Source organism: Hyperoodon ampullatus (genome assembly GCF_949752795.1).
Source record: "Hyperoodon ampullatus genome assembly, chromosome: 20".
NCBI classification, from domain to species: Eukaryota; Metazoa; Chordata; class Mammalia; order Artiodactyla; family Ziphiidae; genus Hyperoodon; species Hyperoodon ampullatus.
Genome location: NC_136933.1, coordinates 24,208,787 through 24,224,411, shown reverse-complemented (window position 1 = coordinate 24,224,411; position 15,625 = coordinate 24,208,787). Strand labels below are relative to the sequence as shown.

At 47.5% G+C, this 15,625-nt stretch overlaps 1 protein-coding gene across 1 annotated transcript in view; it reads right to left on the bottom strand.

Annotated features, from left to right (window-relative positions):
• The window catches only part of ENPP6 (ectonucleotide pyrophosphatase/phosphodiesterase 6), a gene marked incomplete at both ends in the record, with an annotated part of 93,928 nt that overhangs the window by 35,477 nt on the left and 42,826 nt on the right, over positions 1 to 15,625 (bottom strand). The window contains one exon of the mRNA XM_079726545.1: positions 12,579 to 12,758. Coding sequence (XP_079582671.1) covers positions 12,579 to 12,758 — 180 coding nt within the window. The remainder of the gene's footprint in view (positions 1 to 12,578; positions 12,759 to 15,625) is intronic.

The following is a 15,625-nucleotide window of genomic DNA, read 5'->3' as shown; positions in this document are numbered from 1 at the left end:
TACCAGTGGAATCCCAAATTTCAATAAATGATCTTTTAAAATAAAAAGTTACATTTTATTGGAAATGCATCTCATAATGAAAGGAATAGGATGCTTTTAAAAATCAGTTTGTATATCCATGGATGAATATGATTGATCTCTAGAATGAGACAAGTTCAGAATCCATTCTATTCCTATTTGTTAAATCTAAGTGATAAGAAAGTTGTTTACATAAATAAGTAGATGGAAATAGAAGTAGTCTGTCATTTAATTCTTTGAATAGCTCCTTTGAATGCCAACATTCACATAGTGATCTATCATCATCAATTTTTAAATAGTGTTTCAGCTGACAACTCAATTAAGTTTTTCTTAAATAATTTAAAAGAGAGCATTGGGAAATACTTGACTATTTTTACGTTTTGTTATTTTGTCACTAGATGCATTCTTTTCTATACACCTACACCAACATTTTGAACTGTTTCTTTGTTTGGCCCTGGAGGCTTTTATATACTGAGACAATGCACCTTAGTAAGGTTCTTGATTGCTGAGGGATACTCCTTTCTTATATAAAGTAGGAAAAGGACATGTTTTTAATCAGGACAATTTTTGCAATATATATGAAAGTTGATGATCTTAAGACAGATTCCCTTAAAATTAATCTTGCTCTTGGAAATCCTTACAGTTTGAAGACACTGAACCAGGAAACTAGGCATTAGTGCTGCTACTCTAAGGGAACTGTAAAGTTCAGAAAGCAGCAGGGCTTAGAGTGGTGCAGGCAGTTGGAGGTAAGATATGACTGAGAGTTGTCATTTATTCTCAGGGTTGTTCCCCAGCTGAAGCTCTATAAGCTGAGCAGAGAGAGGAAAAACCTTGACTGCAGAGCAAACGGAGCATTATTGCTTACTGTCTCTTCAGATAAGCAGAGAGCCAGACAGAGGAGTGAAAAGATTGTGTCTCAACCCAGCAGAGATGCCCTGACGCTGCAGACACAATTAATTTGGATCGAAGCTACATACCTTCATGTGGCCCTGAGAAGGGAGAGACCGGTACCCAAGTTCACAAAAACTGAGGCAAGTGCAGTCATTCTGCACTCTCTGTCCTGAATGGTCTTTCCCAGGTGAAATCTCCAAAGTCACTAGACCTCTAATCTTAAAACCCAGAATGAATAAAAATGACCTGCAAAGGAAACAGCCAGCAAGCAATGACAGATGCCACGATGCAATGGAACATGGAATTAGTGAAGGTGGTAGATTTAGAGAGAGCAAGGCTCATTATTCCTGGAAGAATTAGTCTGGGGGCTTCATTTGGTTTTCCTTAGTCTTTACCTGATGGAAATCATCAGACTGGAAGGGGTGTGTTGTGTGGATCCCACGCGCTATTTCTCTAATCAGGAGCCTGTGGGCCCCTTTCTGGACCCACCGTGGGCTCAGTCCATGAACCTAGGCGCACTGCTCAGCCTCTTGGGCTGTTGCCTCCAGGCCATTTTCATGGCCTCCCAGGGAGTGTGGATCTGGTCAACTGAGGTCCTTCAGGTCAGCCCACTGTGCCTGAGGAAAGCAGGGATTCCTGATTCTCTGCACAGGGGTGTGTGGGGACACAAAGGCAGTGGCCTGGCTTTTGCAGTTTCAAAGACCAACCAGGAATTTGGCAGTAAGATTTTGGTTTCACCAGTGCTTCAAGGGCAGGCTTTGACTTTCCTCCATCTTATTTCCTCGTTGTTCCCAGGGAACTTGAAAGGGAATTGCCCTTAATTAGGGCTCATTGTTCAGGTCCTCATATTATGTCTGTCTAGAGTCTGCCTTCCTGCTGGGATAGTCCCATCTCAGCAACCTAATAAATATATCCTGAGCAGAAAATATAGAGTTGGATGGAACTTAAAGGACAACCAAAGAGGACCACCACTAAGCCCATGCATCTTTGTGCCAAAAAAAATTTTTTTTAGTCACTTCTTCAAAACACTTAACTTACTTCTGCTAGACAATTTTTTTTTTTTTTTTTTTTTTTTTTTTTGCGGTACGCGGGACTCCCACTGCCACGGCTCCTCCAGTTGCGGAGCACAGGCTCCGGACGCGCAGGCTCAGCGACCATTGCTCACGGGCCCAGCCGCTCCATGGCACGTGGGATCCTCCCGGACCGGGGCACGAACCCATGTCCCCTGCATCGGCAGGCAGACTCCCAACCACTGCGCCACCAGGGAAGCCCTAGACAATTATTTTAATATATCTATTTTGTCATAGCAACATGACTGTCAGAGACCAACATATTGTCAAAACAAATATGCAAATCTATGACGACTATAGTGTGAGCCACGCCCCCGTGGACACAGCATCCGGGCACAACGAACAGCTTTCACGGCCCTTCACGGCAGCCTTACATCAGTGCCTCTTATTTTGCAGCTGAGAAAACAAAGGCCTGAGATGGGAGAAGTGACTGTTCCAAGGTCTCCTTGCCACCTAGCAATCAGCTTCCTGGCTCTGATACTTTTCCACTGCTTTCCTGACTGATCCTGGCTTCCTGCCAACTCCCTCCAAGGAAGCTGAGCCCATGAAAATCACATTTCTCTAAACTTCCTGGAACACACGTCCCAGCTTCCAAGTGCCGCCCGGCTTCCAACTTCCACACACACCTTGTGACAATAACCCCTGTGAGCTGCGTTTTATGGGACATGAGGCAGGTGTACTACGGTTGAATATGTGTCTCAGGAGAGCTTATCAAAACAGCTAAGTTAATTAACTCTTAGAAACATGTCACCTTTTCCAGGAAGATACAGCCCATGCACAGGAGCTTATGGGGACAAGTCCTTGGGGAAAGTGTGGCCTTTGATCTCAGACACCCTTTCCCAGGTCAGCCGGGCCCACAGGGCTGGGAGGTCTCTTCTGATCTGGGGCGGGGGGGGTGGGCTGGCCTGAACACAGGATGCCATGCAGACTGGCCTTGTGCACAGGGGCAGACAGGTGAGATGAGAAGCACTCATCCATTAGAGCAGATTCTGGAAACTCAACTGGAAAGGACTCAATGAGTCCTGAGAGGAACCTGAGGGCAGAGGGGCAGGTGCCTAACCCAGGCTGGGTGTCTGCTTTAGGAAGGCAGTGGCAAAACCTTAGCAAGGCATCACGAGGCCAAAGGTGAGACGCGATCTCTGCCTCTGTGAGTCAGCTTTAGACGGGCAAGTCTCTGTGCCAGGGTCAGGGACCGTCCTCTTCCCCAGCAGGCCCAGGTGAGGAGTGAGGGACTCCTGGTGCCCCTCATATCAGCCACGAGCAGCATCTCTGGGTCCGAGGCACATGCCTCAAGGTCATCTAAATCTTGCAAGTGATGTCATGCTCCCCAGGGGGAAGGCATCTCGACTGCTGCACACGTGGTGGTCCCCACCAGAGCCTCCTCCCGGAGCAGGTGGTTTCCTGGTATTTGGATCCAAGAAGCCTGGGCCTCCTCGGGATGCAGGATGCCGGCAAGCCCTTGACCACAGGCTCAGCCTTGCCAGCGGCTTTGCCAGAACTCTAGCGCCGACCCAGGGATTCCTCACCCTCCAGTCCTCCAGTTTGAGCCTGTGATCTCCAGGTCTTACAAAGTGCCCTTTTCCTCCCACCATGTATCTGGGGGAACTCTCCAACTTCTGAGTTGGTTCTGAACCACTTCCAGGAATGGCTGGGAGCAGGAGTGAGTGCTGCATGTGGCCCTGCAAAGCCAGCGATCTGCACATCTGGGCAAAGAGCCCAAGGGCCACCCCAGTGGCCACACCTCGAGCACTCAGTGCCACCTCTGCACAGAGTCCTGTGTGCACAGCTCGCCCTGTCCATGGCTTCTGCCCCGCAGCCCTGAGGCATCAAAAAGCCAGACTCTGTCCTCTTTCCCTCCTCTGATGACCCAGTGGCCAGACCCCTCCATCCACCCCTTTCCTGGGAAACTCCTTTCCCGTCCCTGACTGGCCATGATGGCCTGTCTCAGAACTCTCATGGCGATTTAAAACAGGACTTGTGTTTCACTCTGTGGCCTTTGCTGCAAGTGTGCATTTGAATCCCTGATGTGACCTTGCAGCATTGTTTTGGGCCAAGAGTGACCTGGCCAGAGCTTCCCCCTCCCCCCGTGCACCCCATGTGACACATTAGAAGGACACAGGCTGAAGCTCCCTTTTAAGAATCGGGGGGCAAGGGTGGGGTTACTATATAGCTCCTAACCATATATTCTGGTCGGATATTCTGTATATCCTATCTCATTTCACGTGCCCAGCAAGCCTGAGAGGTACACGTAGTCATTCCTGTGGGACAGATAAGGAATCCGCCGCACAGAGAGATTAAGTGACTGCCCCCAGGTCCCACGGCAAAGAAGTGGCTGAACTGGTCTCTTTCCGGTCATGTTCTGGCTCTTTACGTTGCCCTGAGGTTCCTCAAGGGCTCCATCCAGCACAGCAGGGAGAACAGGAGGGGAGAGGCCGGGAGGGCACGGAGCTCTCTGCACACAAAGGGCTCTGGTGAGGTGAAAGGGCCACGTCTCTGTCCCACCCTAAGGAATCCCTCTGACAGACGCTGGATCCGGATCCGACAGCCAGCGGCCCACCAGCTGGGAAAAGCACTGCAGAGGTGGCTGAGCCCCTCTGCCCACTGACAACGAGGGCGTGTTGGGTGCCGAGGGGGAAAGTGGAACAGACCTGGGGGTGGGTGTAGGCCTGCCTCGGCCACCAAAGGCCAAGCCTCCAGCATTCTCTGCCGGGGACTGAGTTTCAGGAAGTCCCGACTCCGGGCTCTTTTCTTCACTTTATCAGGATCCTTCCCCCTGAATCCCTCTGCTCCCACCCTGGGCTGTGGAGGGGAGCTGAACTGGCAAACCTGGGATGGCCGGTGGGAAGACCCTCCCCGGCCTCGGCCAAGCTCAGGGAGGGACCCTGCGCGGGGCGTGGACTCAGGCAGCCCCGGCAGCAGCCCAGCCGGCTTACTGTGTCCTGGCTGTGTGTTCTGGGAACTTCCATGCCCCCGTCTGTAAAGTGGGGATGACAGCAGTCCTGTCTTAGGACTGTTGTGAGGATTGAGTGAAATTATGTCTGCGAAGTGCTGAGTTCGCTTCAGGTGCTCAAACTACTCATCTCTTCTCCTTTCCCTGTTGATGTCAGGTTTCAGAGAGGCCAGCGCCAATGACACAGAGTGACCCTGGGGACTGGGGCAGGGGGGAGAGAAGGACAGGAAGAGGCTTCTTGGGACAGTGTGACCGGCAGAGATGGGAGTGCAGGGCTGGAAGCCACGCCGTGGCTGTGGGCACCCAGGGCAGGCACACTAGGTCTGTGCACCAGGCCCACTGCAGAGGGTCTCTCGCTGTAGTCCTCAGCCCCTCGTCCCACACCAGTGATGTCGGAACCTCTGAGGATGCAGCCTGGGCTCTGATATTTCATAATGGCCTCAGGGGATTCTTAACATACCCAGGGTGGAGAATCACTCCTAAGGAGGGAGAAACAAGAACAGAGATGTCCCTTAAACAGCAAGAAAGGAAGACCCAGCGGGAGTAAAGAGGATCATGACCTCGTCCAAACGATTACTTCCCAAAGGCCTCACCTCCAGACATCACCACATGGGGGACTAGGGCTCCAAGGTACGGATTTGGGGGACACGTTTCAGTCCCCACCAGTGTCTGCATCCTTGTTCAGAGAGTCAACTGTTGATCACAATTACCCTTTTCAGACTTTCTGTAGCAAAAAATAAACTTCCATTGGGTTAAGCCACTGAGACTTTGGGGCTTATCTGTTTCTGCAACTGATATGACCTAAAACACCTTTGTTCCTTAAATGCAAGTCCCTTTACATACCAGGGCCCAAGTCCCTGATTCTTAAGATCTGGCCATTTCCAGTTTCCGATCTCTTCACTCCTGCCTTAGTCACTCAGCTGCAACCTTGTCGTATTCTTTGTAGTTTCAGGAACACAACATGCCCTTGCCTGCTCATCTTTGAACCTTAGTACATGTTCCTTCCCTCTGCCTCAGATGCTCCTAGGAATCTGTCCCACCTGCGCATGCATTACCGTGTCTATTATAGTCCCAGCATCATCCATGGTGGATGGTGACTGCTGACTCCTTATCTGGCCTCCCGACCTGAGGAGATGTGCTTGTTCATCGTTAGAATATACGAACTCCCAGCAGGAGTCAGAGGGTTCACTAACCAGAACAATAAAAGGTGGGGGTTTTTTTGTTTTTTTAATGTTACTTTTCCTGTTTAATTGAAAATCGTCTTTGCGGAAAAAAATCATGGCAAATTTTATTCTTTGTACACTTTGTTTTCTTCAAAACCAGTATTAGATGAGGTACAACGATCATTGTCGCTATTCAAGCAGACTCTCGGGCAATAGAGGGAAATTAAAGGCTACCCTGGGGTTATTATAATGGACCTTTCTTGAGACTGAGTTGAAAAATGTTAAAGAAATTAACAGCTACAAAGTTCAGAGCTTGCCAGCAATGCCCCAGATAATAAATCCACACGCTGTCTCTGCCGCCCCGCAGTGTCGCTCGACAGTGAGTCCAGGGATGGCCACTCCCCTCTTGAAACCATTTGGTTCCTCTGGTCTCTGTCACAAGAGGGGCCAACAGATTTCAGCTGGTGTCGCTCTCCAGTGGCGCCTCCCCTGCCTCTCGGGTGACATCAAGCCACCCATCAGATGCCTTCAAAGGATGGCATCACTCTCCTTACACTTTTCCCAGCTCTTCTGGCTTCTCTCCTGCTTCCCGAGGAAGTCCAGCTTTGTTTCCTCCGCAGACTCACTCGCCCCATCTGATCGTTAAGCATGAACCTCCTCCACTCCAGGCTGTGTCTGGGGCCATCGTCTCTCTTCACGTGGGCTCTCCCCCGGCTGACCTTCCTGCCCACAGCTTCACCGGCCCCGGGCCCTCCCGAGAACCACACATCTGTGTATCTCCAGCTCACTCGTCGAGCTCCAGGCACACAACGCGACATGTCTCAGAGTCAACGCAGATGTTCCTCTGCCTCCAAACCACTCCTCTTTCAATTTCACGGAATGGGCAAAGACACACCTTCCCTCCTTAGTCCTGTAAGCCAGAAACCAAGTGTCATGCCCGTCACTGCTCGGTCCCTTAATCCCAAATCTGGTGCATCACCAGGCCCTGGCAATTTCAATTCCTAAATATGTCCCCAACCCACCCATTTCTCCCCACTTCCTTTACCCTCATCCACACTGTTCTCACCTCTTTCCTAGGTCTGTGCGGTACCTTCCTGACGGGTTGGTCGCCCCTCCTCCAGGCCCTCTGACGCCTAGGTCCCTTTCTCCACGGTGCTGCCAGAGTAATCTTGCCAAATTCAAATATGGTACTGTCACCTTCTTCCTTAAAACCTTCCAGTGACTTCTTACTCCTCTCAGGATAAGACCAAATTCTTCAGTTGGCCCATGGAGCCTGGCCTGGCCTCAGCTTCTCTCCAGCCCATCCACATGCCACATCCATCCCTTAACATACGCCGTTCGCTGGGTCTGGATGTTCCCTCCCGCCAGCTCCTGCGCTCCCACCCTGCTACCCTGTCCATCCCCTCAGGTGTTAACTCACCTCACCCTCTGGGTGAAACCAGATCCCCTATTAGATGAGGTCATAATGCAATATACTTTTCACTGTTATACTTTAAACAAGTGTCCTTTTCATTTCTCTGGGCGAGTATCAGATTATCACATGTCTCCTTGACTGAATGGATGGTAGGTTCTCTGGGGGGCTGGGGGTAGGGTGGGGAGAGCTTGTATCTGGTGTTGCTCACAGTCGTCTCCTGAGAGCTTATTACAGTGCCTTGAGTCACACCCTTTTAAGATGTTTTATGAAGAAACAGATTTGCCATGATTTGTGAAGAGTGGAAGTTTGTCCCTGGATTTCTCTTTAAGGCTTCCTAGTTACCGTAACAGATGCTGCTGAGAAACTATGGGCTCTTTTGGCCAAGACACCATCCTGCAAAAGGAGACTGGATGTGGCTGGACAGCTCGGAAGACTTCCGAGTGCTGGGGGAGTCACCCCTGCAGGCAGCAGTCCAGAAAGGCACCACCTCCTCAATTTCTCTGCAGCAGAAATGGTTGACCCCTAGAAATCCTGCAGGATGCTTTTGAAGATAGATCACTTCTCTGAGACAACCTCTAACTTGCGATGTGAATTTGTAATCTCCTTGTTGCTGACGCAGACAGACAAGAGCAATGAGGCAGACCTTACCCAAGTTACCAACAAACAAAGGAAAGGACTCAAGGTGAATCTGACCCAGAGAGTCTTAGAGAATTTTAACCCAAGCCTACTCTTGGCAGACAACATTAACTAGAGGAGTCTGGGCTTCATTGATACTTTACTGAGTTTCTAAGACGTTTCCCTCACATTGAAAAAAATCAAATCAACTAGATATTATACATATGTATGTATTGCCACGTCAAAGACCATCTGGCAGTCCTCATCATTGTAGTCTCTTGTATTACATGAGCACAAAATTGTGTGTATAGTATGTATGTGTTTGTTTTTCTAATAAAAAAAATTCCATAGTTTTTATCAGTATCCTAAGGAGGCCTTGATTTACAAGTGTAGGAACCAGCAAACTACATACAGAATAAAGCCTCTTCTGGTCCTAAAATTACATACATCTTAAAGCTTAATGCCAAATTGGTGGCAGTGTTGGAAAATTTAGTGAAAATCTGGACCCCCTGTATTTGATTGTTAAATATTTGCCTGAAAAAAAAATTCAGTTTTTATGCAGATATTTGGAGTCATGTAGGTAGAGTCCAAGACCTTGGCTGTAATGCTAACCCACACATTTGCATGATTGATGCTGGGCTCCGGACCTCCCCTGAGGCTAAGCGCATTCATCTAAGTGCAGCCCAATGGAAGATTGTCAGGGACCCAGCACAGCAGGGAAGCGGAAGATTCTGTGAACAACCACAACTCCTGATCCTAGTCAGTACGTGCCTCCTCACGCATCCAGAGGAAATCCTCTTGATTTTAACAACCAAGACTTGACTGGAGCTGAGTCAGATACCCATCTGTTAACTCCCCAGCCAGCCCACCTCTGGGAAGTAGGGGAGGAGAAGCCAGCTGGAAATGTGTCTTTCCCCACATAAAAGGTGTCTTATTTGTCTCAACACCTGCACAGGACGGGGAGAGACCAGCAGAAGACCCCAGACCCACACCCAACACCCTCCCGGAGCCATATGAATGGTTGCCCCCAATTCCTCCTGACTGCTTGGCCATAAGGAGTTAATACTGCAAAATCATGACTGAAGATGTAGAACTGAGAGTCTTCAGACCCTTGCTCCAAAGAGTTTTTAAACCACAGACTCCTAAAAGGCTGCTGTTTTTTGTTCCTTTTTTTGTATTTCATGATAGCCGTAAGAATAAACTTAAAAACTGCTGCCATTATGTAAGGGAGCATCGACTGTCCAAGGAGTTCAAACTCTACTTCCATGCAATATCTTATCAATACTCATCCTCCTATATTCCCCCACTTCACCTCCTCCCCCAAGGCATCCTTCTCTTTGGGTTGCTCTTGATATGAAGTGAATATTGGAGCCTCTTCTTTCCCCCCACTTCAATGAAACTCCTTTGACCTCAAACCAGAGGGATGGAATAGGGGAATAAAATTAGTGAATGACACACACTCAGCTCTCATCCTTTCCAGAGCACTCCTAGGTCCTGGTGACGCTGGTCCTGGCTGATCTGGGGGAGCCTTACCCCCCAGATATTTGAGTTAGGGCCTGGGATCATTCCCTGAGGCACATTTTCCTCTGCACAGCTCCACGGCACCACTGGGTGGGGTAATAAAGGGTCTGTTTACGATATTAAATTTCTCAAGGCTTGAGGTGGGGTCTTTTGGACTCTTTACCAGTGATCAATTTTTCAGTCTGCTGCTTTATCTACCTGACAGGAAGACTTGAACTACTGCCATTTCTAAATTGCACTTCTAAATATTGACTTAATGGCAAGGCTCAAAGTGTCATAACACAGCTCACTGGAGCAATAAAGATTTTCCAGGCCTCATCAAGAGGTCTGTACAATGTCTGGTGGCGACTGGAGAAGGAAGAGGAGGGTTTGAGAAGAAAAATAAAACCAAGTCATGTTTAGAAGAAATGCCACTGCACTTCACTAAATCTTGCGGAGACAAATGAACACTCACTGGGCTATGAGCTGTGGCCGGAGGGGACCAAGGTGGAGGGAGAAAGGACAGCAGTGATCGTTAATCCCTCAGCTGTCAACCAGTAAGAATGCAGGGGCCAGAGCACGCCTGGCTTGGGCTGGGCGGCAGGGCCTTCAGAGACAGCTGGTTCTCAGGGAGCCTTTATTTGTGGATCCAGTTTAGAAGGACTGGACAGTGTCTAAGAAACAGGAGACTTTTCATCCCATTTCTATCAAGACTTCAACACGACCAGATGGTTAGCTAATCTCCATTTAGATCACTGAGGAAATTCTAGGAGGTTATCTGTTTTAGCTTCTGCCCTCCTGGTAGGGAACTCCATAAACTGATCTCAAGGCATATTTGTCACATCACATTAGCTGCTGAACTGTGAATCAAAGAAAGCGATTGGCCGTTTCTTGCCCTTCAGGAGCTATTTTGGAGGAGCGACAAGATATTTTACAGTCACGTTAGCATTGAGACTTTGTAGCTACTCAGTGGTACATGAATTCAAATTGCTGATTATGATTAAGGAGCCAGACTCTCCAGGATGAGATAAAGAGTGATGTTCTGTAATACAGCTGAGAGAAGTCTGAGACATGGCAACCATCTCCTTTAAGATCTTCCCCCTCTTTCCACGAGCACTGGCATCCATGGCTACCCAGAAGGCCATCCGAGGAGAGTGTATGTGCAGGAGGCATGTGGGGATCTGGGAGGAGATGCCGGGGGAGGTGCTCTTCAGAGCAAGAAGAGATCAAGTTCCAAGACACAGAAAGTTACATTAACCGGATACTGTGGAAGATGGCCCTTATGGAATCGGGACAGCATTCGTCTTGATGGTCCTCAGGTTCGTTTGGAGGTGGTCCCTGAGAGCGCGTGTTTGCTCCCTGCCCCCTCCCAGGCCTGTGCCTGTGGGCCCTTGTGTTTGTTGATGATGATTGCTGAGAAAGACCTCAAAGCACAGCAACGTCTTTCAGCTCTGGATCTCGTCACGTTGGGCTGAACCTGAGCTGGGCTCCTCTATCAAGTCTGATTAGCTTGGCTGATGCACCCACTTGTTTTCTTAACCTTACGTCCAACTCTGTGAAAAGTTGAGCCTCCATTTAAGGTAGAGTTCTCTTCAACCCTTCCCGTGCTTGAAAGCTTCTTCTTATGTCAGCCCAGGTGGCTGCTATGGACCGAACCCCAGGCGTCTTCTGAAGCAACTCCAGCACTCCCCCGACACTGCATCTGCCCGCAGAACCAGCCTGTCTGTTTGTTCTCCTGCCGGGTTTTGAAGTAACGCAGCTGCCCTGGCCGTCCTGGGCTCACCGCTGGATGCTAGTCTCTGCCCTGCGGCAGCTTTCAGGGCCCTCAGCACAGCGCAGCCGTGGGCCTACTTTCCCTGCTCTCCATCCATCCTTGCTTGACGCTCCTCCTCCGAGAGCTGGCACAGCCTTGAGCCCCCGGAGCAGCTCTCCATGTGACCACCTGCAGCCAGCATCCTCCAAACTCTCGCTCCAGGCCCACGTCCTCGGTGTGGCCCCCTGTGACTCAGCCCGGGCCCGCTCCCCCGCCCCCCAGAACCCGCCAGGCTTGCACAGTTCCATCAGGCGGCCGCCGTCTCCAGCCCAGGCCAGCAAGATCCATCCACATGCTTCTCCCCACTTATCCCTTCATTTCTTCTAGGCCTCCCTGATCTCTTCTCCCACAATGACAATCATCAGTATTGCACCATGAAGAGCTAGGAAAAACGTGTCAACAGCCACGTGCATGGAAAAGTTATACTGTCCACTCACCAGGAACACACCCTACCAATGCGAAGTCAGTGGTGAGTTTGAGTATTCTGTTGTCACTGAATCCTGGCATCCTTAATGAAAGAGTTTGGCTGACAAGATGAGAGTCTCCTGAAGCCCCCTCACAGCAGCCAGGGCAGTCTGCATGAGTGCTTACCTCCCTCACTGAAGTAAGTTAAGTACTTTAGTTTCTCATTGATTTAGGATGTACAGGAGGAATGTTAATATAAAGGGACTTCATTTAATGCACAGCCAGAAAGTTGTAAGAGCTTTGAATCCTCTTTTCAGTATTGTAGGGGAGCTCAAAATCTGTAGAAATGGTACTCCAAGTTCTTTTGTAAAGCAAATAAGCACCCTATAATTTATCTCTCCAGTGTATCCAAAATTTTACCCATGAAAACGCATAATATACTGCAGAAACACTGATGAACCAAGGGAATTAGGAAATGGCATTATGTCTGGTCTGATGTTAGAGAGTTTGAATCAAAATTTAAAGAAACATGTCCATAAGAAACATGTCCATAAGAAACATGTCCAAAATTTAAAGAAACATGTCCATAAACATGTCCATAAGACATTTCTTGAACAAAGACCCCATTATCTAAATCCTACCTTGGTCTTCAAACACGTCTACATGCTTTGTTCTCAGAGACTACAATGGTGCTTTGAGATTTGGAAGGTTGGACAGGCACGGATGTCAACACACTCACCTGGCCAGTAGTACATGTAGACCTTCCTTTTGGCCTTGGTCAGAGTGATCCACAGAGGTTCTGATCCGTTCCACCAGAGAGGCATCAGGCTGTCTCTGTTGACCCCTATGTCAAATGACTTGTTGGTGGCGGGGTCCCACATGTAGTTCCCAATCATCTGATGCACCTCACAGTGGCGACCTATGTTAATGAAAACACAAGGCTGTCAGTTTATTGCTCTGGTATTCTTACATTTCATCTTTATTTTCTGAATTTAAAAGCCATTCAGGCTCATTTAGGGAGGACAGAAGAGCATAAATATTTGCTTTTGATTTTTTTTTAAATCATAGATGTTTCTTCTCTCTTAGATTGTACCATAAAGGCAAACAATCCAGTAAGAAGTCCAATATTGATTGAGGATGGGGACATTTTGAGTGAAGTTAATTTGCCATGTCTGAAGCTATTTTAAGTTAAACTGAGGGCATCAGGTGTAAAATCTGACCCACTGTTCGTGGCCTGACGTCTGAAGAAGCATCAGTGTGGACATTGTAGATTTCCGTGGCACGTGGGTTATATTCTCAACCCAGAGCTCTCTCTGCACCCTTTCCACACCCTCCTCCCACCAGATCACAAATCTAGATGCTATGGAGTTTGTTCCCTTTTTTCCTGGATAAGAGGAGTTATCACTTCAGCGCTGGACAACAATAGAACCTATGACATTTGGAACAGGATGGTGAAAAATAGATTCTTTTTTTTTTGGAGGGATACTAAATTTTATAACAGCTGTATTGAGATATAATTCACTTGCCATAAAATTCATCCTTTAAAAGTATACATCCAGTGCTTTTATTGTATTCACAAAGTTGTGCAACCATCACTACTGTCTAATTCTACATTTTCATCACCCCCAAAAGAAACCTCGTGCAAATTAGCAGCCACTCTCCATTTCCTCCTACTCCCAATCCCAGGTACCCATTCATCTACTTTCTGTCTCCATGAATTTGCCTATTCTGGATATTTTGTATAAATGGGATCATACAATATGTGGCCTTTTATGTCTGGCTTCTTGCATTTAGCATAATGTTTTTAAGGCTCATCCATGTCGTAATATCTATCAGTACGTCATTGTTTTTCGTGACTTAATAATATTCTACTTTGAAAAACAAAGCAAGAAAACAACCCTCCCAAAGGAGTGTTACATAGAGAGGAGGGTTGCTTCTGTTGGTTACAGAAGTGAAAGACACAGCGCTTGGAATCTTTTGAAACATTAGGCTTAAATTATTTATTTTGGAGCAATCTGTTACATCTTTAAAGTAAAAATAACACAAACATTGGCATGTGCATCAAAAATTGCTGCAATTTTAGTGAGCGTCATTTGGCATCGGGCTGAAACACGCTTCACGGAGCTCACTGACTGTGCTTAATCAAAGTGGCTTTTTTTTGTTTGCTTGTTTGTTTGCTGTTGCTCTGTCTTCTTGCCAGCAAGCCCCCCAACACCCACACTTTATTTTTAATCAGAAAAAAAGGAGAAACCGTAAAATAAAACTTTGAAAATTTGTAGGCCCAAAATATCTTAAAGGAAAAACCTTTTATTTCACCACAGAAACCCACGGATTCCACAAATGATGCTTGCAACTTAAAGCCCTGAGAGCCAAACAAAATGATTTTTACCCAAAGCTGTAGAGTTAGTTTTTTGACCCTGACTGAAGCTTTCACATGTAAACTGATAAAATTAAAAAATAAAAACTTTGAGAAAATGATCCAGTGATTAAGGAACTTCTTAGTTTTATTTATTCCTTCAACTAACATTTATTAAATGCTCCTATGAACTATACATTGTGATAGGTGTAGAGACTCAAATCTGAATAAATGTAGTCCCCATCCTCAAGTGCATTGTTATGTAATACTCAACAAAGGGTCCTCTGCATAAAAGAGACAGGCCTCCTGGGAGGCACTAAGAAGGGGACCATGTTGTAGTCTTTTTTTTTAATAAATTTATTTATTTTATTTAATTATTTTTGGCTGCGTTGGGTCTTCGTTGCTGCACACAGGCTTTCCCTAGTTGAGGCGAGTGGGAGCTATTCTTCTTTGTGGTGCGCGGGCTTCTCATTGTGGTGGCTTCTCTTGTTGCGGAGCACGGGCTCTAGGCGTGCGGGCTTCAGTAGTGGTGGCAGGCGAGCTTCAGTACTTGTGGCGTGTGAGCTTCAGTAGTTATGGCTTGCAGGCTCTAGAGCGCAGGCTCAGTAGTTATCACACACGGATTTAGTTGCTCCGAGGCATGTGGGATCTTCCTGGACCAGGGCTCGAACCTGTGTCCCCTGCATTGGCAGGCAGATTCTTAACCTCTGCGCCACCAGGGAAGCCCAGGTTGTTGTCTTACTTGGAGAATTATGAGGATTGTCACCATCTTGGGTGCTCAGGATAATTCCTACTATTAAAAGTAGAGGCATCCTTCTTATTGGTTTTTGCTCAGGATATATGTTATCCTTTTGGTGTATCAGAGTTTAACAGTATTAAGGGAACCTGCCTCATGAGTAAAAGTTCTTATCTATTTCCTTAACCCAAAATACTGCACCCCCTATCTAAAAATTTCTATCATCCTAATGATGCTCACTCACCCTTTTCACGAGGCAAGATAATCATGATAATAGTCGTGGGAAATGTGTCCTTTAGGTTCTTTCTCTGTAGATGCTCTCTAGTGCTCTCCCAAGGGCAGGGAGGGCATCTCACCTGGTGCTGGTGTGTACAAACTCACAGGAAGGGTGAAAATTAGAAGGGGGTATGAAAAGCGTTACTGAAGTCAGTAGACCAAAAGGAGCCTCTGAGTGAAATCGCCAGGAGAGCGTCGGAAGGGCTACAGCTATCGGATATGGGAATAGTAAGGGAAGGTACCAAGCGGGGTTGTGTGTGTGCAGGAGTCTCTACTTTTAACTGGAACTGTTTCAACTATTCTAGAAGGAATGCGTGAAACCCAAATCTAAGCAGGGGCCTCACGTGATTCAGTTTTCAAAACGTGCTACATTCAGAGAAGCATGGAGCAACTGAAGATATTTTTTTAAGTACTTATA